Source organism: Sinohyriopsis cumingii, chromosome 3 (genome assembly GCF_028554795.1).
Source record: "Sinohyriopsis cumingii isolate HCF-2022 chromosome 3, ASM2855479v2, whole genome shotgun sequence".
NCBI lineage: Eukaryota > Metazoa > Mollusca > Bivalvia > Unionida > Unionidae > Sinohyriopsis > Sinohyriopsis cumingii.
The window spans coordinates 30,485,721-30,505,155 of NC_142963.1; the positions used below are offsets into that span (position 1 = coordinate 30,485,721).

Here is a 19,435-nt window from a genome sequence, read left to right on the forward strand (position 1 = left end):
GGCTTGGATAGATCCAGGAGTGGATGCCTGGTGTATGAATACATTATTGGTCCTTCTAATCTGAGGAAGTGATCATATAAATATAGTCCAGAAAAGAAGATAAATGACATCAACATTATTACACAAGGTGGCAGTTATACGCTCCAAGCTTATGTTTCCCATCTACAGTTTCAATACATTTGCAAGTGACCTGTCAACTACCCAGGTGAGCAATATCAGGTCAGCTGTGCCTATTATTAAATATTAAAAAACTGCACTACTCAAAATATATACCATATATACTTGCTTATAAGTCAGGCTGTACTGCAGACTGCACAGATCCAGATCTGCCATTGCATAATGCACCAGCAGATCTGGGTATGTGAAGTTTGTTAAGAGTAATCTGTTGAGCAAACGGCACAGATCCTGATCTGCAGGCACATTATGCTATGGCAGATCAGGATCTTTGCAGTTTGCAGTTTAATTTGACTTACAGGTGACTATATACACTATATACATTCCAGTAACTCTGTTGTATTCCAGTTCAAAATTTAAATATTGTAGGATGAACTTGCATACAGAAAGAGTATATTTTTGTACATAAAATATACCCATTCTTTTGACTTTATCAGAATTTTTTATATATATTTTTTGTATGCCATTTACAATTATTCAGATGATTAGCATTGGGTTGTGGGGGGGATGAGACAACAATTTTTTTCCCTTCGTATGAAGATTGTTCGTTTGCAGATCTATGGACATAGTTCAGGAGTTAGGAATTTTTTTTCTTCATGGAATTTGCATTGTCAAGGTTGTTATTTCGTATGAAATCTTATATGTAAAACTTTATTCTCAAAATATATTTGGTGATTGAAAATATTCCACACTTAAGAATGAATTATGAAGAAAATTACATACCATACAAATTGTATGTACGATGATGTTTGTGTCATTTCAACTGTTTCCTATTCGGTTTTCTGGAAACTAGAATATTTTTGTGCAAAATCCATGTACTCACCATGGAGGTAAGTTAAAAAAATTGTGCATAAAAAGAGACAGAATTCTACTGTATCTTATTGTGACCTGTGCCACATTTTTGTTTGTGTTATGAGCAAATGACTTATTTAACCTGGGTTTAAGAGGAGTCTGCCATATGATATCTCTCTAATGTTGTGAAAAATAGATATTTCTGAGTTTAGGTAGATAGCATCTAGTCTGAAAGCTCTCTGCAGGAGATCAAATTTGCGTAATACCTTAATCGATGACATTTTGATTTATTGATGAAAAGGTGTGCATAAAATTGAACATCAACTACAGATAAGAGTTCAGAAATGGGCAGAAGAAAAGAGGTTCAGATCTTCAAAATCTAAAACTTTGCAAGTACATTGATGATTACATCAATTTCATGATGACACAGAGTTCTAGCTTGATGGTTGTCTTTCTGTTGTAGAGGAGATTAAATATTTAGGGCTTATTTTCAATCATGACCTGACTTTCCTTCCACATTAGATTCATCAGGGGGCAAATGTAAAATATGAAATTCTTTAATGCTGCCTCTTTCTCTCTCACACACTTACACACAAGTTTGAGAGCTGATATATAATGGAATATCAAGTATATAAAAGAAAATGGTGGCAGGAGACTACGATTCAGCCTCTCTGAACTTTAAAATTAAACATGTAATTCTGTTTTCTTTCCTGTGCATTACATGTATATACAACTAGTACAATATTGTTTGAAAAAATTAAAATAGAATTTAAATGACACACATTCATTATAAACTTTATTGTAAATATAAATAATCTTTGGCATAATGGGCGAAAATCCCATCACAGCACACTGCACCAGCCAAGCTCTGAATTGTTTCTATAGGAATACCTCAGGAAGAGAGACTTGGGGTAGTTTGTAGGGTTGTGAAAGTGTCCGACACCTGTATCTGGAGCCACAAGGGGCAGATATGAGGTATATAGGGACACCGATAACCGAAACTTGATAGGTCTGATCCTGAGGATTGCTGTGATAACAAACATCAGTCAATACTCCATATATGCACCGTAGAAAGCGGGTATGAAGTATATGGGCATAATAGTTGAGTAAATTTAAGTACTGACACAAATTGGGGGTCAAAAGCAAAGTTGTGAATACATGAAACTTGGCAATGGCCCAAGCGAAGTGAAGGGAGCCCTGTGACTATTGAGCAGTGCGACTGTAACAAAGGCCCCTAATTTAAGGAAACGTAAGGATAAATAAAGATAATAATGATTGAGAATACAATAATGTGGAAAACACATGAACTAGGTTTCGAACTGCATGATAATCCTGATGTGCCTAAAGGTATCAATGTTAGATATATGTATTTGATAACCAGTTATGAAGTCACATGTCCACTAATAGAAGATGCAGCTGATATGACAATGTAGCATAGGATGAGAAAATGAACGACTGGCATGAACATCTATACAATGTCTCTGAAGTGTTCCAAAATTGTATGATAGTATCACTAAGTAATGAAGTTGAATAGTGCATTGATCGACACAAGTGTGCACCGACAAGTGAGGCACACGCTGCGACATCTGTCTCTACACAAAGCTAGCTTTATGAGGGGTGCACCTGAATATATCTACAAGATACATTAGAGGACCATCGACCCAAAGTTGGATCAGCTGGTACAGAATTCCAGCCTTAGAAGCATTGGTATCTGCCGCAATGTGGCGGGTATGTACATTATAATGATGTGAATCATAACCTAACCTGAGCAAAACAGCCTCAATGGTAGTGATAAGGATTGTAGTTCTGCTTAAGGCGCAAGCATTTTCTGTGAGAAACAGTGGATCTCAAAGGCGAGCTCCAGCTAATTTCCGAATACGATGGAATTACCTCTTCACATAGAAAGGACAAACAAGGACATAATTTATATCATTAATATGATATCCACACCGTGACAGAAAATGTCATTCTTAGATGCTCTACAATGCAGAAAGAATGACGTTTATCCATATGAAATATCATGTCTGGCGTACAGACTGTTTGTTGCAGAAACAATGGGCTCCATGAATAGCAAATTATCCACACTGAAAAAAAACATAAGAAACCAGCACACAAGCAATAAGAGTTCAGTGTACTCAGTTGTAAAATACATCTAATTAGAGGCCCCAAAGAGGATGCCAGTTTGAATGTGACAATCCATTTGGAAGGTATGGTGTTCAAAGCACAGGACACTAAATGTATGTACACAAATGGTCTTGAGCAGAAAGAAGATGGTTATGGAGAACTCGGATGTAGCATGTATAACATGATCAAGACTGTTGTCCTAAGGTCTTAATAAAATGGTCCTCCATATGAACTCCAGCTGCATCTGTGGCTGCACCATGACCTGCACCCAAAGCACTTTGCTGCTGCAGACTCAAATAGTGCTCCAGACAGGACATGGGACAGAACCACGAGTTCCGAAGGATTGAAATGTTGACACCAGCATAGCAAAATAAATTTGTCCATTGAAAATGTCACATCTCGAATCCTCAGGCAGTTGCTTGAGGAATTTCTCGGCAATGATTGAACCATAAATTCACCACATTGCAAGAATCCAAGAAATGCCACCAGACACATGCACTGCAGCAACAAGTCTATAGCCGGTGAACTCCCTCTTGCAACAACGGTGACAACTGCACCACCATCCTGTATGTAATTGGGAATCTGGGCTTACTATGATATGTTGTTCCTTTTTATCCCATGAAGTATACTCTGTAACCTCTTGGACTCCTGAAAAGGGTTACTATGACCAGACTGTAGGTAATGGAATCTAATTCCTGCAAGGTACAGTTTAATTGTGGAGTACTGCAGCTGCAGCAGGGTTCGACTGCATGCGACAAAATAAAATGTCTGAGAGTTCATGTAAAGAGTACAAATGAACAACAACACCTGACATTGCCAAAAATTCAGCAAGCACTTGAAGCCAGTTTTGTACACAAACCTAGTTATCAGACATAGAAAAACACAAATTCCTGCACATGTTGTGTCAAAATAGCATGAATTCTGAAGTCAGGGGGCACACAATATCTGGAAACGTTTGTATTCCATGTCACAGAATGCCTGTGGGAGGCTGAAGTGTTGTAAGATAGTCATGTCTTCAATGAACCCATAAGAAGTGTTCTTCAGTGAACCGATATGAAGTGCAATGTCATATGATATGGACTTCTCTGTTGGTCTGTGCACCCATGAGACCGCCGAACTGTGCACACAATATCCAGAAACGTTTGTATTCCATGTCACAGAATGCCAATGGGAGATGAAAGTGTTGTAAAATAGTCACGTCTTCAATGGACCCATATGAAGTGCTCTTCAGTGAACCCATATGAAGTGCAGTACCACATGATATGGACAGCTCTATTGGTCGGTGCACCCACAAGACTGCCGAACTGTGCACACATTATCCAGAAATGCTTGTGTTACATGTCACAGAACACCAGTGGAAGAATGTGTTGTAAGATGGTCAGGTCTTCAGTGAACCCACATGAAGTGAAGTGCTCTCCAAGGAACCCATATGAAGTGCAGTGCCCAAATGATGTGGACGGCTGTATCAATCTGTGCAGTGATGAAACCTGGAAGCAGAAAAATATTGGAAAGCAGACTCAGGCAGTAGAAAGTGCTGTGGTAATGTGTAGAAATCCCAAAGTCAGCAGTGAATTACAAACTATTAATCCTATTGCTCAGGTGGATGTATTTCCTAAAGATGTCTGACTGCCACCTACCTAAGACCTGGGGGGCCCTGAGTGGCCGAGTGGTCTAAAGTGCTCTCTGTTACAGATCACTGCCATCTCACCTCTGTCTGCATGGGTTCAAGTCTCGGATTCAGCCAATGTGGGTATGTGAGAAAGCTTGCCAGTAGCTTCTCGTGGGTCGGTGTTTCTTTCCGGGGGTTTTCCCGAGTTCTTCCTCCACCATTAATACTGGCCGCCATGTATTGTGTGCTGATAAATGGCATTAAACCCCACAACAACAACAACCTAAGACCTGAATAAGACTGTCAATTTGGTACTTGAAACAGGGAAAGTGCTGTGGAGTTTTAACATGGTTAAATCAATGTAGTGTATCCAACTGCTCTCTGTCTGTTAATGTTGATAGTTCTGGGACCTGTTCTGGGATTTCTTCTGCATAGACTGGGTTGGAAATCTGGGTACTTTTTCATATCCGGGCATTTTCAATGCATAGTTACAACCGCCGAGGTGAAAACAGCTGCCATTATTCTAGGTGACCTCGCAGTATAGTGGAAAATATGTCGCTAAGCCAGTGATGTCATCATGGAAGAATCTGATTCTTCTTGAATTTGTAAGCGAAGATCCGAATGCACTATCTCCAACAATGGCAAGGACTACACCACGTATCCATTGATTGTTTTAACAAAATTGGCTGAATTTAGCTCAATCGCCAAACAGGTCTGAGATTATGTTGCGACCATCACAGAAGGGATGGAAGTTGCCTTCCCCTAGCACAGGATTATTGTCAAAGATGGGGTCATCCGGCATCAGTGATTCTGCATGCCTAAAGAATAGTGTGTCCGATGGATTCGTGATTCCCTTGTGCCAATATTCCTAGAGTCCCTCAAGGAGTGAATTTAAAGATTAAATGCAGCATCTGCACTGAATGGAATGCATCTCTACAGGCGTATCAGTTATATGAATGATGCCCTAACTGACACAACGTTTGATCAAATGCTCCAACTCAGTCATCTGATTGGTTCAACATGACAACATATCTAAATTTAGTTATTAGCTTATTAACATATTGGCTGCAATGACAATATCAAGGCAGAAAAACCTTAGTAGACAAAGAGGGGTCCAGAGAAGGATGCACTTTGTATTACTTTAAACTACATTTAATCAATTAAATTATCAAATAAAAGTACTCTCAAAATAGAGCAACAACATAAAAGAGCTGCTGATATAGTTTTTGAATATGTTGTTCTTTGAAAATGATAAATTTTACGTGCACCCCAAAAATTTGTAGAACACAGTCGAAACTTTACATTTGGAAGTTGGAATGCAAATGTCAGTGTTTGTCATCAGCAATGAGAAAGCAGCTTTGTTGAGGAAAGTACACCACAAGGCATAGAGTTAGTATTGATTGGTCATTGTGCTAGAGTGAGATGTGTCGTACTGACATATGTTAACGGCTGTTACCACAGGTATTTGTGATGCAACACACTTATCGTTGTTTATGTATAGGTACATCAGATTCCATTCAAATCAAATTTAAATATGGAGCTGTGGCCTTGCCATTGAAGATAGGAATTCCATTACAATGTTTGATGCACCTTCTAGATAATATAAAATCCTATTGTTTCATCTAAAGTTGCATAGCAGAGACAGAAGTGTGACTAATCAATGGAAAGCTGGCAATTTGGAAACACCAGTACTATGTCTCGTGCTTTTGATTTTAAGATAACTAGTCTGTAGTTAGGCTGTCCACAGTCTGCCTGTTGAGACCACTAACCTTGACTGGACACGTAAATCTTAAAATATTCAGTATTTTGCTGTTTGCTATGTGCTAAATTGTATGTTCAAACACAAGTTTTTATCACTGACATACAAAATTTGTCGAGGATGGTTTACTTGCATCAAGCTTAGGTTGTGTTAGCATTTTAACATCCCTTCCTCTTTTTTTGCTGATGGTTGGGGTAGTGGCTCAAATGCATAGAACTTTTAAGCAGAGTTGCTAGATCCCAGTAATATTTGTCTGCAATCATTTTATATTTTCTTTTTTTATATCAAGGTTCAGTGTCAGCCTGCCAAGTGGGAATTTTATATCTGCAGTGAGATTCAGAAACGATTGAAAAGGTTAAACGAGAAAGTTGATTTTGTAAGTATTTGTATATATTAGAAAAATTTAATAGAAAAATACAACTTCAGAATATGAAAACAGTCTGGTCTTAAATTAAGCTTTCTTTTTAAAATATCTTACATATATTTTGTTCACATCTAGTATAAATGAATGTGTGTATGCAGAGAGATGCACTTTTAGTAGACAGTATTTGATGTTACATTTGGAAAATATGTTAATGAAAATTATATTTTTTTAAAAGAATTTAAGTGCCTTTCCCAGTGACACACCAAAGCAACCTGTGTGGGTATTGAACCCCTGACTCATGGATTACAAATCAATCTATTGGCTACCCATAACTTTTTGCAGACAAAATATAAATCATGCTAATACCTAAATGTTACAAGAATCATCAGTTTAATGTACACCAGGAATCATTCTCCACGGCAAACATATATTAATATTTTCACCTGAGTGTTGGGCGTGGGGCTAGCAACCCCACCCCGTTAAAACAACTCTTGCTACGGAAATGACAACAAGGGAACAAACGACAACCGGTACTGGGAGCGAAGCAGACCAGGCAACTGGCTCTATGACGGATGGAGAACAAAACCACAAAGTTGTCTCCATCCTGATAGCGGAACTCCTGACACCAAAAGCATGGATCAGAGTTGGATGCTGGAACGTGCGAACACTCAACCAGACTGGAAAACTGGCACAAGCAGTGAGCGAGTTGAATCACTACAACTTGACCCTCATGGGTGTAACAGGAGCACGATGGACTGGTGCCGGCAAGCAGAAGTTGAACTCTGGAGAAGTCATCATCTGGTTCGGACAATGACCACCGGGAGGGGGTTGCCGTCATTATCAGCAAGAACAAGACCAATACCGTTCTACAGTGGAAGCCAGTGAACGAGCGCCTGCTGTACGTCAGGATGAACTCCAAGTGCGCCAAGCTGTCTGTTGTTGTGGCCTATGTACCAATAGACAACGCGGAAGAAGAGGACAAAGACACCTTCTACGACGCTGTTCAAGCTGTTTTAGAGGATGTCCCTCAACATGACGTGCTGTTGCTACTTGGTGACTACAAGGCGAGGGTCGGCTGCGACAATAAAGACAGAGAGATGACCATGGGGTGCCATGGAGTAGGTGTGATGACCGACAACGGGGAAAGACTGGTCAACTTTTGTGAAGAGAAAGACTTGGTCATAGGAGGGACCCTGTTCGAGCACAAGGACATCCACAAGCTCACATGGACGTCACCAGACGGCAGAACTCAGAACCATAATCGACGACATCATCATCAACAGCCAATGGAAACACTCCCTGCAGGCCGTGCGAGTGATGTGACACGCTGACATCGGCAGTGACCATAGTCTTCTGGTGGCCAAGGTGACTTTGAAGCTTAGGAAAGTTAGGATAGGGGTCTCCAAGAATCAGCACTTCGATGTGGCCAAGCTGAAAGATCCAAAAGTGAAGGAAGAGTTTAGGCTGGCCTTAAGGAATAGGTTTAGTGTTCTAGAAGATGAGACAGCGCTGACCATCAACAATTTCAACAGAGCAATGAAGGAAGCAGGAGAAGTAGTTTTAGGTTATAGGAATAGTAAGAAGACAGAGTGGATATCAGGAGAGACATGGATTCGCATAGACGAGAGAATTCAGATTATGAAGAGACTTTTGGACTCTAAGTCACCAAGACTGAAAGAGAGAATTTTGAAGGAGTATAGAGGAAAAGACAAGGAGGTGAAGAAATCAGCAAGGAGAGACAGGAGAGAATACACAGAGAGACTGGCAAAGGAGGCGGAGGCAGCAGCAGAGCAGAAAGACATGAAGACGGTGTACCAGAACACCAAGAAGCTGAAGGGCGACTACGGCCAGCACCACGACCTCCCAGTGAGAGATGAAGATGGAACTCATGTCACAGTGGAGGAGGAGAAGCTGAAGAGATGGAAGCAACACTTTGAGTCCATACTGAATCACCCAGACCCACCAGTACTTGCTGACATTCCTGAAGCAGAGGAGGACCTTGACATCAACTGCAACAACATCACTGTTGAGGAGGTCAAGCAGGCCATCCACAAGCTGAAGAATGGGAAGGCACCTGGCGATGATGGAGTATGTCCTGAGATGCTGAAGGCAGAAGACACAAAGACACCGCAGCTTCTTTGCCAGTGTCTTCAAAAGATCTGGGATAGTGAAGAAGCACCGAATGACTGGAAAACAGGAATCATCGTCAAACTTCCCAAGAAAGGAGATCTGGGGAACTGCAACAACTGGTGAGGAATCACCTTACTATCCCTCTCCAGTAAGATTTTCAGTCGCATCGTTCTCCAACGCATCACAACAGCTGTGGACGGAATCCTACGCCAGGAACAGGCAGGCTTTAGGAAGGGCAAATCCTGCATCGACCACATCTTTGAGACAGATCCTTGAGCAGCCCCATGAGTGGAATGGATCCCTTTATGTGGTCTTTGTGGACTTTGAGAATGCCCCCTGACTCACTACAAAGGGTGGCACTGAGATGGACTCCACAGGGGAAGAGGAATCGTGGCAGACCCAAAGAGACCTGGTGCCGAACCGTGGAGCGAGAACTCAAGACCAGAGGCCTTACCCTGCAGACTGCCCCCATAACAGCAGCCGACAGACCAAAATGGTGCTCCCTTGCTGTCACCTTAAGCACCAGACAGCGCAGAGAGGATTGATTTGATTGATTTGTAAACTTAATGTAATAAGTAAGCCCATATCAGTAAGACAACTAACAAGAGTAATCAACAATTAATATGACCTGGCATTAGTTTCAATGGGTGGGGATATTTCTGCTGTATAGATAAGATCTGAACTGTATGCATGTTGTAAAGTGCTGATCTGTCAATCATTCAGATATTTCCATATTGAGATAGGAAAGGTTTTTTAAAAAATGGTTAGTCTGATTATTTCAAGCCTCATTTTAGCAGATAGTGATATATATATATATGTGTGTTGATTTCTGGCAGATATGTCTATGACTGGGGGATCAGATCCAAGATTCGTTGTTAAGGTTTTGTAGTGTTGAATGGTCCCACAAAATAAAACATCACAGTATATAATTGCTTTTCTCATGACAGGTATTGTCATGAATGTCTTCAACTTTGTTAAAGTGAATTTTGTTTTATCATACTGGAATAATATCAAGTTTTGTTCTAGCAAACTGAGGGCAATTATAATTTGATCTGGCATCATTAAATACCCTATTGATTGAGGACCAGTTCTTGCCATAGGTCAGGACAGGCTAATATCTCATGAATGAAGATGAGTGTTTGCTTAATATGTATGCTTTTAACAGATCATTTTGCATTTTTACATGCTGTTTTGCCATAGCTGTATTCCCTCATTATATGGCTCTCTCACTTGTAACATCAATCACTTTATGAACAACATTGATTGATTGATTGATTGTTTTTTAACGGCGCATCAGCACTTTTAGGCTATTTAGCGCCAAACAAAGTGTTATTTGTATAATCTTTTAAAACTTATAAAAGGTCCTATATCGACCAGCGATATAAAAGAACAGATGGTTGAAATTAAAAATGGTAAGATGGTAACGGTGCAAAATAAAGCTTCCCGCTCAACCGGATATGTAAAAAAGATGAATAGGTATTAAAATGGGACGGTACATATATTGCATAAAACTGCACAAGGTGATAGCATAACAGTCAGAGTTTAGAGTAAATATTTACGGCTTTCAAGAACTCTATAATACGAGTGATGTTTATATTATCAAAAAGTTCTTTCATGTCATGCACAATGTAATAACAATGAACAACATTGTAGATGGAGCATTGTGTATGATAAAATAGTTTGCAGGCCAGACACCACATTCCTTTAAACCTTTGTTTAGAGATAAAAATATGTCTCCATTTATAAAACAGACTTGTAATATTGGTTGTTCTAATGAAATGGAATTATGTAGTATATTCGCTAACTGGATCAAGAGTTTTTCAAGTACATTTTATTAATTATTAGAATATCCAGTTAAAAATAAAATGTATCAAAAATGAAATTCGTAATTGTTGTTAATACAATTGCAGCTATGATAAAAGCAGTGTAAAACTGCATATAAACATTTTAAATCTTAGATGCATTCAGAATATCAAAAAGATTAGGAAATAAAATGTTTCCTCAATGAGAGAGAGTGATATCCCATTATTCCTACCTATCGTGACATGGTGTGTCATGTGAAAATCACAATTTTGTATTCCCCCACTCTCCAACAAAGTTGTGCTTCAGAAAACACAATTGTCAATAAATTTGGGTTGCTTGGAGACCAGATAAGGCAGTCAGAGATAAACATCTGCCATTTCACAGATCTCTTTCTTAATTGGTTGAGAATAGTTGGATGACGTCATGTCAAGCCCTTTGAACACTGCTGTGGGAGAGCTCAGTTGGCTGATTTGGATAGGTAAAGTACACTAAGTGAAACAGCTCAATTTGTTTAAGTTAGGTTTAGAGCTGTATGTTGAAGAACAAATTATTACACATCATTGCCTTGGCTGAGGATGTTTAAATCATCATTATTAAAGATCATTGACAGGTTTGTGATAAACAGCAATGCTTTTTGAAAGTCATATTTTATTCTATGTATAAAACATGATTGTTTTGGTCATCAGAATAGTGTCCAAGTGGAGTTCATTTTTTATGTCAAAATGCAGCTTTCGTTTAGGAAAAGATGAGCCATCTGCAAAACAAGCAGAGCCCAGCAAAAGTAGATTTCAGAACTCCTGGAAAGAGTTTGACTTGTGATGCACAGCAGCAAGGGGAAACATTTTTTTTTTTTGCACACACGGTAAACACTTTTTCAACATTAGTCATTATGTTGTGTATGACATCCGTTGACATAGCAACATCACCTAGCATGTTTTCCACTACCTCACTGCAATGTAGATGTAGAAAAATCACTTTCTATGCTGAAAAAAATTCAAATTTTTTTGGGAAGTCTGAGCTATATTACCATCTAGTGTTTCAACTGTCACAAATATGGCCACCACAGATATGGCTGCAAGAGGAAACCAGTCTGTCTCAGATATGGGCAGGAGGGTCACCTTAGATACCCTGCTTGGAGAAAATCTCATTGCCAGTCAGAACATATCTCCTACTGTAGAGACTGTCCTCAGTGGAAGCCAGAGAAGGGGGTCCAACAAGTTAAACACGAGGAAATCATTGGTTTTCTTAAAGCCAGAAAATTTGTGGAAGCCACATCTCTACTTAACACAATGCCATCTGCTGCTCCAATACAGCTAAAGTTGAGATGAAACCCTCCACAAATGTCTATATGCAGAAAGACATTGTTTGACCACAAGATCAAACATAATTCACAATCTTTTCCCATGCTAACAGCTACCCAAACTGACAGCAAAGTATATAGCAAGTAATCAGTGTGAAGCTTAGTGATTACGACATATAATGCTACAAACATTAAACCACCAAAATCCAATTAAAAAAAGATAGCAAGCCACTGGCCACTGTGGATGTAAAATAAGTGCACCACAGTAGATTCCCAACTCTCCTACAGAGAAATCAGTTAAAACCAGTCTGTCAAAAGAGGAGCAGACTGCTAGCAATAATGGTAACACATGCACTATACAAAACAAGAGGATTAAAAAATCTGCTAGACTTGCCAAATGGTGTGATGATCCTGTCGAAGCTCTTTAATAAATTCTGGAGTCTGGAGATGAGTTGAGTGTCAATTTACACCCTGCACAGAAGTATTTTGACATGAACTGCTTCGAGAAGCAGTATGAAGATATACAAGAGCACGAAAAAGCTAGTAAACATCAGCTTGCTGCTTCATCATACAAAAGTCAGTCTGAATTTACAACATACATAAATACCAGAGAGAACCTTGATGTAATTCAATCAAAATTCGGTTTATTCAATTTCTTTTAGAAATAAACCTTCCTCTTTCAGTTACTAGTGTTGCTGGCAATTTATTTCACGCATGTTTTCCAGACAGTAAATTTGCAAAGGATTACTTGTATGCTAGAACGAAAACAGTTCAGTAAGAAAATCACACAGAATTGAGATCATCAATGAAAGTTCATACATTGGAATCAATAATGATTGAAAAAAAAAAAAAACAAGATGTGGAAAAGGCTCCTATAAACAGCCTGTGTCTGAGTGTGTTGAACTCTTGCACCTTTTGAATGGGCACCCGAATGGAACATGGTGCCTGTACAGAAGGTACATGTGTGCATTACATGCATCTTTGACATTTAATAATTATGTAAGGCACTGTCCTACTTGACTGATGGTTGTATATGTTGGAAATAGTTACATATGCATTACATTTTTAAAAATCCGTATTTGTTCCTGAAAATCAGTATTTTTGTCACAAGTAGTCAGTATTATTGTACTTGGGGGTTGGCAGCTATGTTATACCTGACTCGTGCATACTTCTTCAGACTGAATCTCGACCTGTTTGTATATCCTGCCAGTGTCTACTGACAGTTGAGCATATTCTTGTTGAGTCGATTTACACCCTGCAACAGAAGTATTTTGACTTGAACTGCTTCAAGAAGCAGTATGAAGATATACCACCCAAGAAAATCTTGGACATTATAAGAGATTGTGGTTTATAGAATAAATTTCAATCTTGATTATTAGAATTTTCCTTTACTAAGAGATCTATGCTCTGATTAAGGGAAAATTCTAATAATCATGAATTATCCAGGGTAAGGAATCAACTTTTTCAAATTTTATTATTTTTATATACATTGTACAAAATTTTAACATTTGTACATTTTATTTTGTACTTAATTATACATTTATTTGGATGGTTTTAGCTTTCTTAATTGTTCTGTATTTAATTGTAAATTTTTTAAACTTTACATTTTGCTGGGACTATATAGTCACTTTTATGCAGATATTCTGTAAAACACTTGTACAAACTTACTGGATTGTGTATACATATGGGGCAGTATAATACTTGTACTTTATTTCAGAAAGACGCCATGATGAAAATCAAGAAAGGCTGCTTCTTTATTAATGGCAGCTGTCTGATTTCAGACTTTCATTCAAAGGGGACTCTCCTTGTAAGTAAAATTCACGTGAAAATTAAGCTAATTTTGCTATCAGATTTGTATTAGAAGAAACATAATTTAGAGGACTTCATTGTTATCATATGAGACTTTATTGCCATGATACATTTATCCTAAGCTAACTGGAGTTCATACACTTCCAGCCTTAATATACAGGATGGGGTTATACAAAGTTCTCTTTATTCATTTACCTTTTGATTACTCCATGGCACTTTTTAAGTGTTCACAGGGGCCCCGAGTGGTCTAAAGCGTTCTCCGTCACTGCCATCTCACCTCTGTCTGCGTGGGTTCAAGTCTCGGGCTCAGCCAATGTGGATATGTGAGAAAGCTTGCCAGTAGCTTCTCGTGGGTTGGTGGTTCTTTTCAGGGTTTTTCCGGGTTCTTCCTCCACCATTAATACTGGCCACCATGTATAGCCTATCTTGTGCTGAAAAATGGTGTTAAACCCTATAGCAACAACAACAGTGTTCACAATAGCACTTCTTGAATTGGAATTAGGTGTTACATAGTGTACACTATCATATACAGGTAAACCAACTGTTGCATCCATCAGCATATGACAAGCATCTATGCCATTAAGTTACCTGTATCTAGAGATTAGGTCTAATAGATCCTATTTATACATAAATCATACATATTTACCTATATTTAAAGACCCACCTTTTAATGACATTTACAGTTTAGCTTCTCTTTTGAATGGATATGTGGTACAGTATTTAGCCCTCTAGTTTATATTTTTGAGGCATCATTTTTACACATTTAGACTATCAGCTGTCTGGCTTCTCGTCAGAGTAGTCATTGTACGCAAGTTTGATTGTGTGTAGTAGTCTCGCTTTTTTGAGTGGTCATTAGATTCAGCCAGACTTAGTGTATTAATTTAGCCAAGCTTTGTAAAATCAATGCTTACTTCACATCTCCAGCCAGACTTATTGTATTAAGGTAGACTGATTTTGTAAAATCAGTGCTTACTTCACATCTCCAGCCAGACTTATTGTATTAAGATAGACTGATTTTGTAAAATCAATGCTTACTTCACATCTCCAGCCAGACTTATTGTATTAAGGTAGACTGATTTTGTAAAGTCAGTGCCTACTCTACAGTACCAAACGTTTTAATAATTACATTGCATCATCAATACAACATCCTTATGGAACTCTATGATATGTGGAACAGAAGAGCTTGTGCCTTTCATCTGTTTTCTGCCATCTGCTTGTACATGTTAGCTATTGCTACTCCTAAACAACTGTTACACACTTTCATCCTGTGGTCTTGCTGATCCTAATGTAAATGGCAACCCTCGAACCCTCAGTAGTCATATCACCATAGGTTTTTTACTACAAGGCTTCTTACAACACAGGATTGACAATAAATCACAATGAAGTAAATCTGAGCGGCTTTGGTTTTTTTAAAAAGTTGGTCTTTGTCAATTTGAGCTTATGGGATGATTCTGCTTGGACATTCAATATGGCCATCATGCTGTTGAAAATCTTGTTATCACTACTCCTCAGAATGGATGGTCATTTCAGAATGGGGTTTTGCTTCAGCACTTTATATGATGTCTAATTTGTCCAAAATGAACATGGTGTCAATCTAATATCAAGTATAACTACCAAAACAACCATCCGGAATGGAAAGCCTTATGATCTTGTGGTTTTTTAACTCGAAAACGTTTTGTGTGGCCTAGCTGGTCTTAAATAAAATTTGTGCTTGCTGGAAATCTTCTTGAAAATCACTACTCATAGACAGAAAGTTATATCAACATCGGGTGTTTCAGCAAAAGTTTTCTTGTGAGGTTAGTTCTAAATATAAATGTGCTGATCTCAAATCCAGTTTTGCCATCATGGCAGCTATATCGAGAATGTTGTTATTGCTAATCCTCCTAAAGGGGAATTGCTGATATGACCTCAGATATTGCTGCCACAATGAACTTGCCTCTAATTCTCCTGAATGGATGGTCATGTCAACATGGGGTTTTCACCAAAAGAGGTCTGATGTTTAAAATGACAATGGTGCCAATGTTGCATCCAGTATTACTGACACTATGGTAATTTGAAAATTTGATGGTTTATTTTACATTTCTGAAATTTATTTTTGGACAGTAGAGGGATTCTTGTTTCCCATATTTTTGATTGAATTTCAGTCAGTGTTAGGAGAAGTAAGTGAGGATTTAGTCTCATGCTCATGTACTAATGCATGTAGACATTGTACTGAAGTTTAGAAAAAATCAAAACTGCCTGACATCGAGCACATATTCTGAAAGTATGAGCTGTGGGGAATGTGAACACACGGTTATATCAACATGGGGTTTCGCAAATAGACTTCTTATGATATCTAGCAGAGCACAAACGAAAGTGGTGCTGATCTGACAGACAATATTACTGCCATATAAGCCGGCTTGAAAATCTTGTTACTGCTTTTCTTCCTAAATGAATGGTCATATCTACATGGGTTTTCCTCTGAAAGACTGCTTGTACTGCCTAGTACCAATTTGATGTCTACTTGAAAATCTCGTTATTGCTGCACCTTCTGTATGGATGATCATATCAGAATGGGATTTTCACTTAATCACTTTTTATGATTGGTTGGTCATTATAGCAATGGGTTTTCTTTAAAATATCTATTTATATCCAGTTGACTTAGGTGGCGCGCTATAGTTTCATATTTTGCATAGGATTAGAATTTTAAAGAAAAATACTTTCCCCATCTTTCCTCACTAGTTATACTGGCTATTTAAAAAATACCTTGTATATCTTAGGTATAATTCAAAGAACTTTTAGTTCCCTTTATTTTGGTGTATGATTGATGGGTGTAATATGGGTTATAGAGTATATAGCTTGGCCTTAATCCAGATGTGCACCTTTCAAAAAAGTACTAGCTCCACTTTGTCATTTTCACTTTCTGAACTTCAGAGGTAAATTGTATAAAAAAGAGCCGATAATTTTTTTAATACATTTTATATATTTTGTAATTCATTCATTTCACTTCAGAAGCTGGTATTGTCTGGTCTGGCAAAATTCATTTTCCCATTTTTTTTTAATAGCTGCTACGGATAGTGTACTTTAGACTTATTCTGGCTGATTTGTTTAGCACAAGGGAGCAGTCATTTTAGATAGAAGTGTGCTTAGATCATGTACAATTTCTAAAAGTACAATATCCAAAGAAATGTCAACCACATTACAGTAATGTAGCATGGAGGTATCCCAACATTCTCTCCACTGTGCATCTTTTAAATGCAAACAACTTCACCTTACATACGACACTCTCTCTCAAAAGTACGTAATAACTGGTGAGTTCCCCCTTAAAGAGAACATAGGTATTATTATTGTATGATTTAATTTTGATTGTATGGCTGAAACATTTAAGTCGCAAGCATCAAAACAGTCCTTTTGAATAAGTCTCTTGTATTTCCCCCGCACAGAACAGTATCTATTGGTGTCAGAGTTGCTAACAAGTCCAGCCCCCACCCCATGATAAAAAGTGAGCTATTTTAAAAATGCACATTACATTTTGTCAACATAGCAGCCAACGTTAGCTGAAAGACAGGAACATGAAACTAGCCAGAATTATTCTGGAGATGTCAACAATAAATTGTACAGTTTGAAAAGGGATGGAACAGATGAGGTTCATAAAGGTCAAAGGGTAAAATATTTGCCTGTTGTTTAATATGGAAGAAGCAAATTTGCTTTGTCATCACTTTTTTAAAAATTTCATTGCAAATAAATGAAAAGAAACATTTTCACTACATATTTCTTTTACTTAAATGCAACAGTTTCAAATTTATGTTGACTATTCCTATATTCTAAGACTTCTAATTTCCCCATAATTAAGGTCATTACTCACACAAACATGCCTCATGGTAATTTATGTAAGCAAGAGCAAAATGAGCATAATTAGCTTATTTTCATGCTTAACAGCAATATGAATGTACCATTTTATTCAGAACATTATACATAATGATATGAAAATAAGAAAAGTAATTGCATACATTTTTATATTTGTTTCTACAGTTTCATGATTTGCATAGGATTATAATTTTAAAGAAAAAGAATTTCACCGTCTTTTCTCACTGGTTATACTGGCTGTTTAAAAAAGACCTTGTATATCTTGGGTATAGTTCAAATAACCTTTAATTCCCTTTATTTTGGTGTATGATTGATGGGTGTAATATTGGGTTATAGTGTATACAGCTTGGCCTTACTCTAAATGTGCACCTTTCAAAAAAGTGCTAGCTCCACTTTTTCATTTTCTCTTCCTGAACTTCAGAAGTAAATTGTATAAAAAAAGAGCCGATAACTTTTTTCTTCACATTTTATATATTTGGTAATTCATTCATTGCACTTTCAGAAGCTGGTATTGTCTAGTCTGGCAAAATTCATTTTCCCTTTTTTAATAGCTACTATGGATAGTGTACTTTAGACTAATTCAAGTTGATTTTTTTAGCACAAGGGAGCAGTCATTTTAGTTAGCAGTGTGCTTAGATCATGTACAGTTTCTAAAAGTATAAAGTCCAAAGAAATGTCAGCCACATTACATTAAAGTAGCATAGAGGTATGCCAATATTCTCTCCACTCTGCATGTTTCAAATGCAAACAACTTCACGTTACATGCAACACTCTCTCAAAAGTACATAATAGCTGGTGAGCACCCCCTTAAAAGAAAATGGTACAAATCTTATATCCTCTATGGCTGCCATGGTGGTGCTCTTGTAAATTTTGTTATTGCTATTCCTTGTGAGCAGATGGTTGTTTTGACAAGGCATTTTCATTAATAGCATAAATGATAATGGTACCAGTCGGACATCTGCCTTGCCAGAGATTGTGAAAATCTTACTTTTTCTGTGCCTACATCTATGATTATATCAACATGGAATTTTCACTACAAGAGTTCTTATGATGTCTGGATAGGCATAAAATAAAAATGGTGTCAGTCAGACATCCAATATGGCTGCCATGTCCATCTTTTCTCATGAATGGATGGACTTTTTGATAGGAAGTTTCACAAAAAGATTTCTTATGGTGTAGTTGGTCCTAAATGAAATTGTGCCCTTTGACATCCAATATGGCTTCCATTGTGGACATCTTAAAAATGTTATCACTACTCTTCCTAAATGGATAGTCATGTCTAGGAATGTAATGATCATCTGAATAACCATTGACAATTCAAGTATCAATGGTAACTGGTTACCATATTTGGTAACCGGTTAACTGGCTCCCCTGCCTCATATTAACCAAATTGAAAATCTGAGTAAAACGTCTCACTCCCTGCCTGTTCTTCAACAACAAACTTTCAGCACAAACTGTAACATTTTAACACATCCACCACAAATGCAGCCAAGTCTGATTGGTACTGATTACTGAATACTACATGAAAAGGCAGAGAATATGACTAAGAATTAAAGATAGAATGTATACCTTGAGCTCATGAGAAAAAAAAGAAGCAGGAAATAATGTATTTGTATCAGAAAATGTAATATGTTTAAGTTTCATTAGATTTTGAATGTGAGAAATTTTTATTATGGTTTAATTCTTGCCTATTTGCATTCTTTACACAAGGAGATGTTTACTACT

General features: G+C 37.7%; 1 protein-coding gene across 1 annotated transcript in view; it reads left to right on the forward strand.

Moving 5' to 3' along the window:
- The window catches only part of LOC149802618 (mitotic checkpoint serine/threonine-protein kinase BUB1 beta-like), a 156,724-nt gene that overhangs the window by 97,457 nt on the left and 39,832 nt on the right, over positions 1 to 19,435 (forward strand). The window contains exons 19-20 of the mRNA XM_089951932.1: positions 6,748 to 6,834; positions 13,773 to 13,862. Of these exons, the coding sequence (XP_089808058.1) occupies positions 6,748 to 6,834; positions 13,773 to 13,862 (177 nt within the window). The remainder of the gene's footprint in view (positions 1 to 6,747; positions 6,835 to 13,772; positions 13,863 to 19,435) is intronic.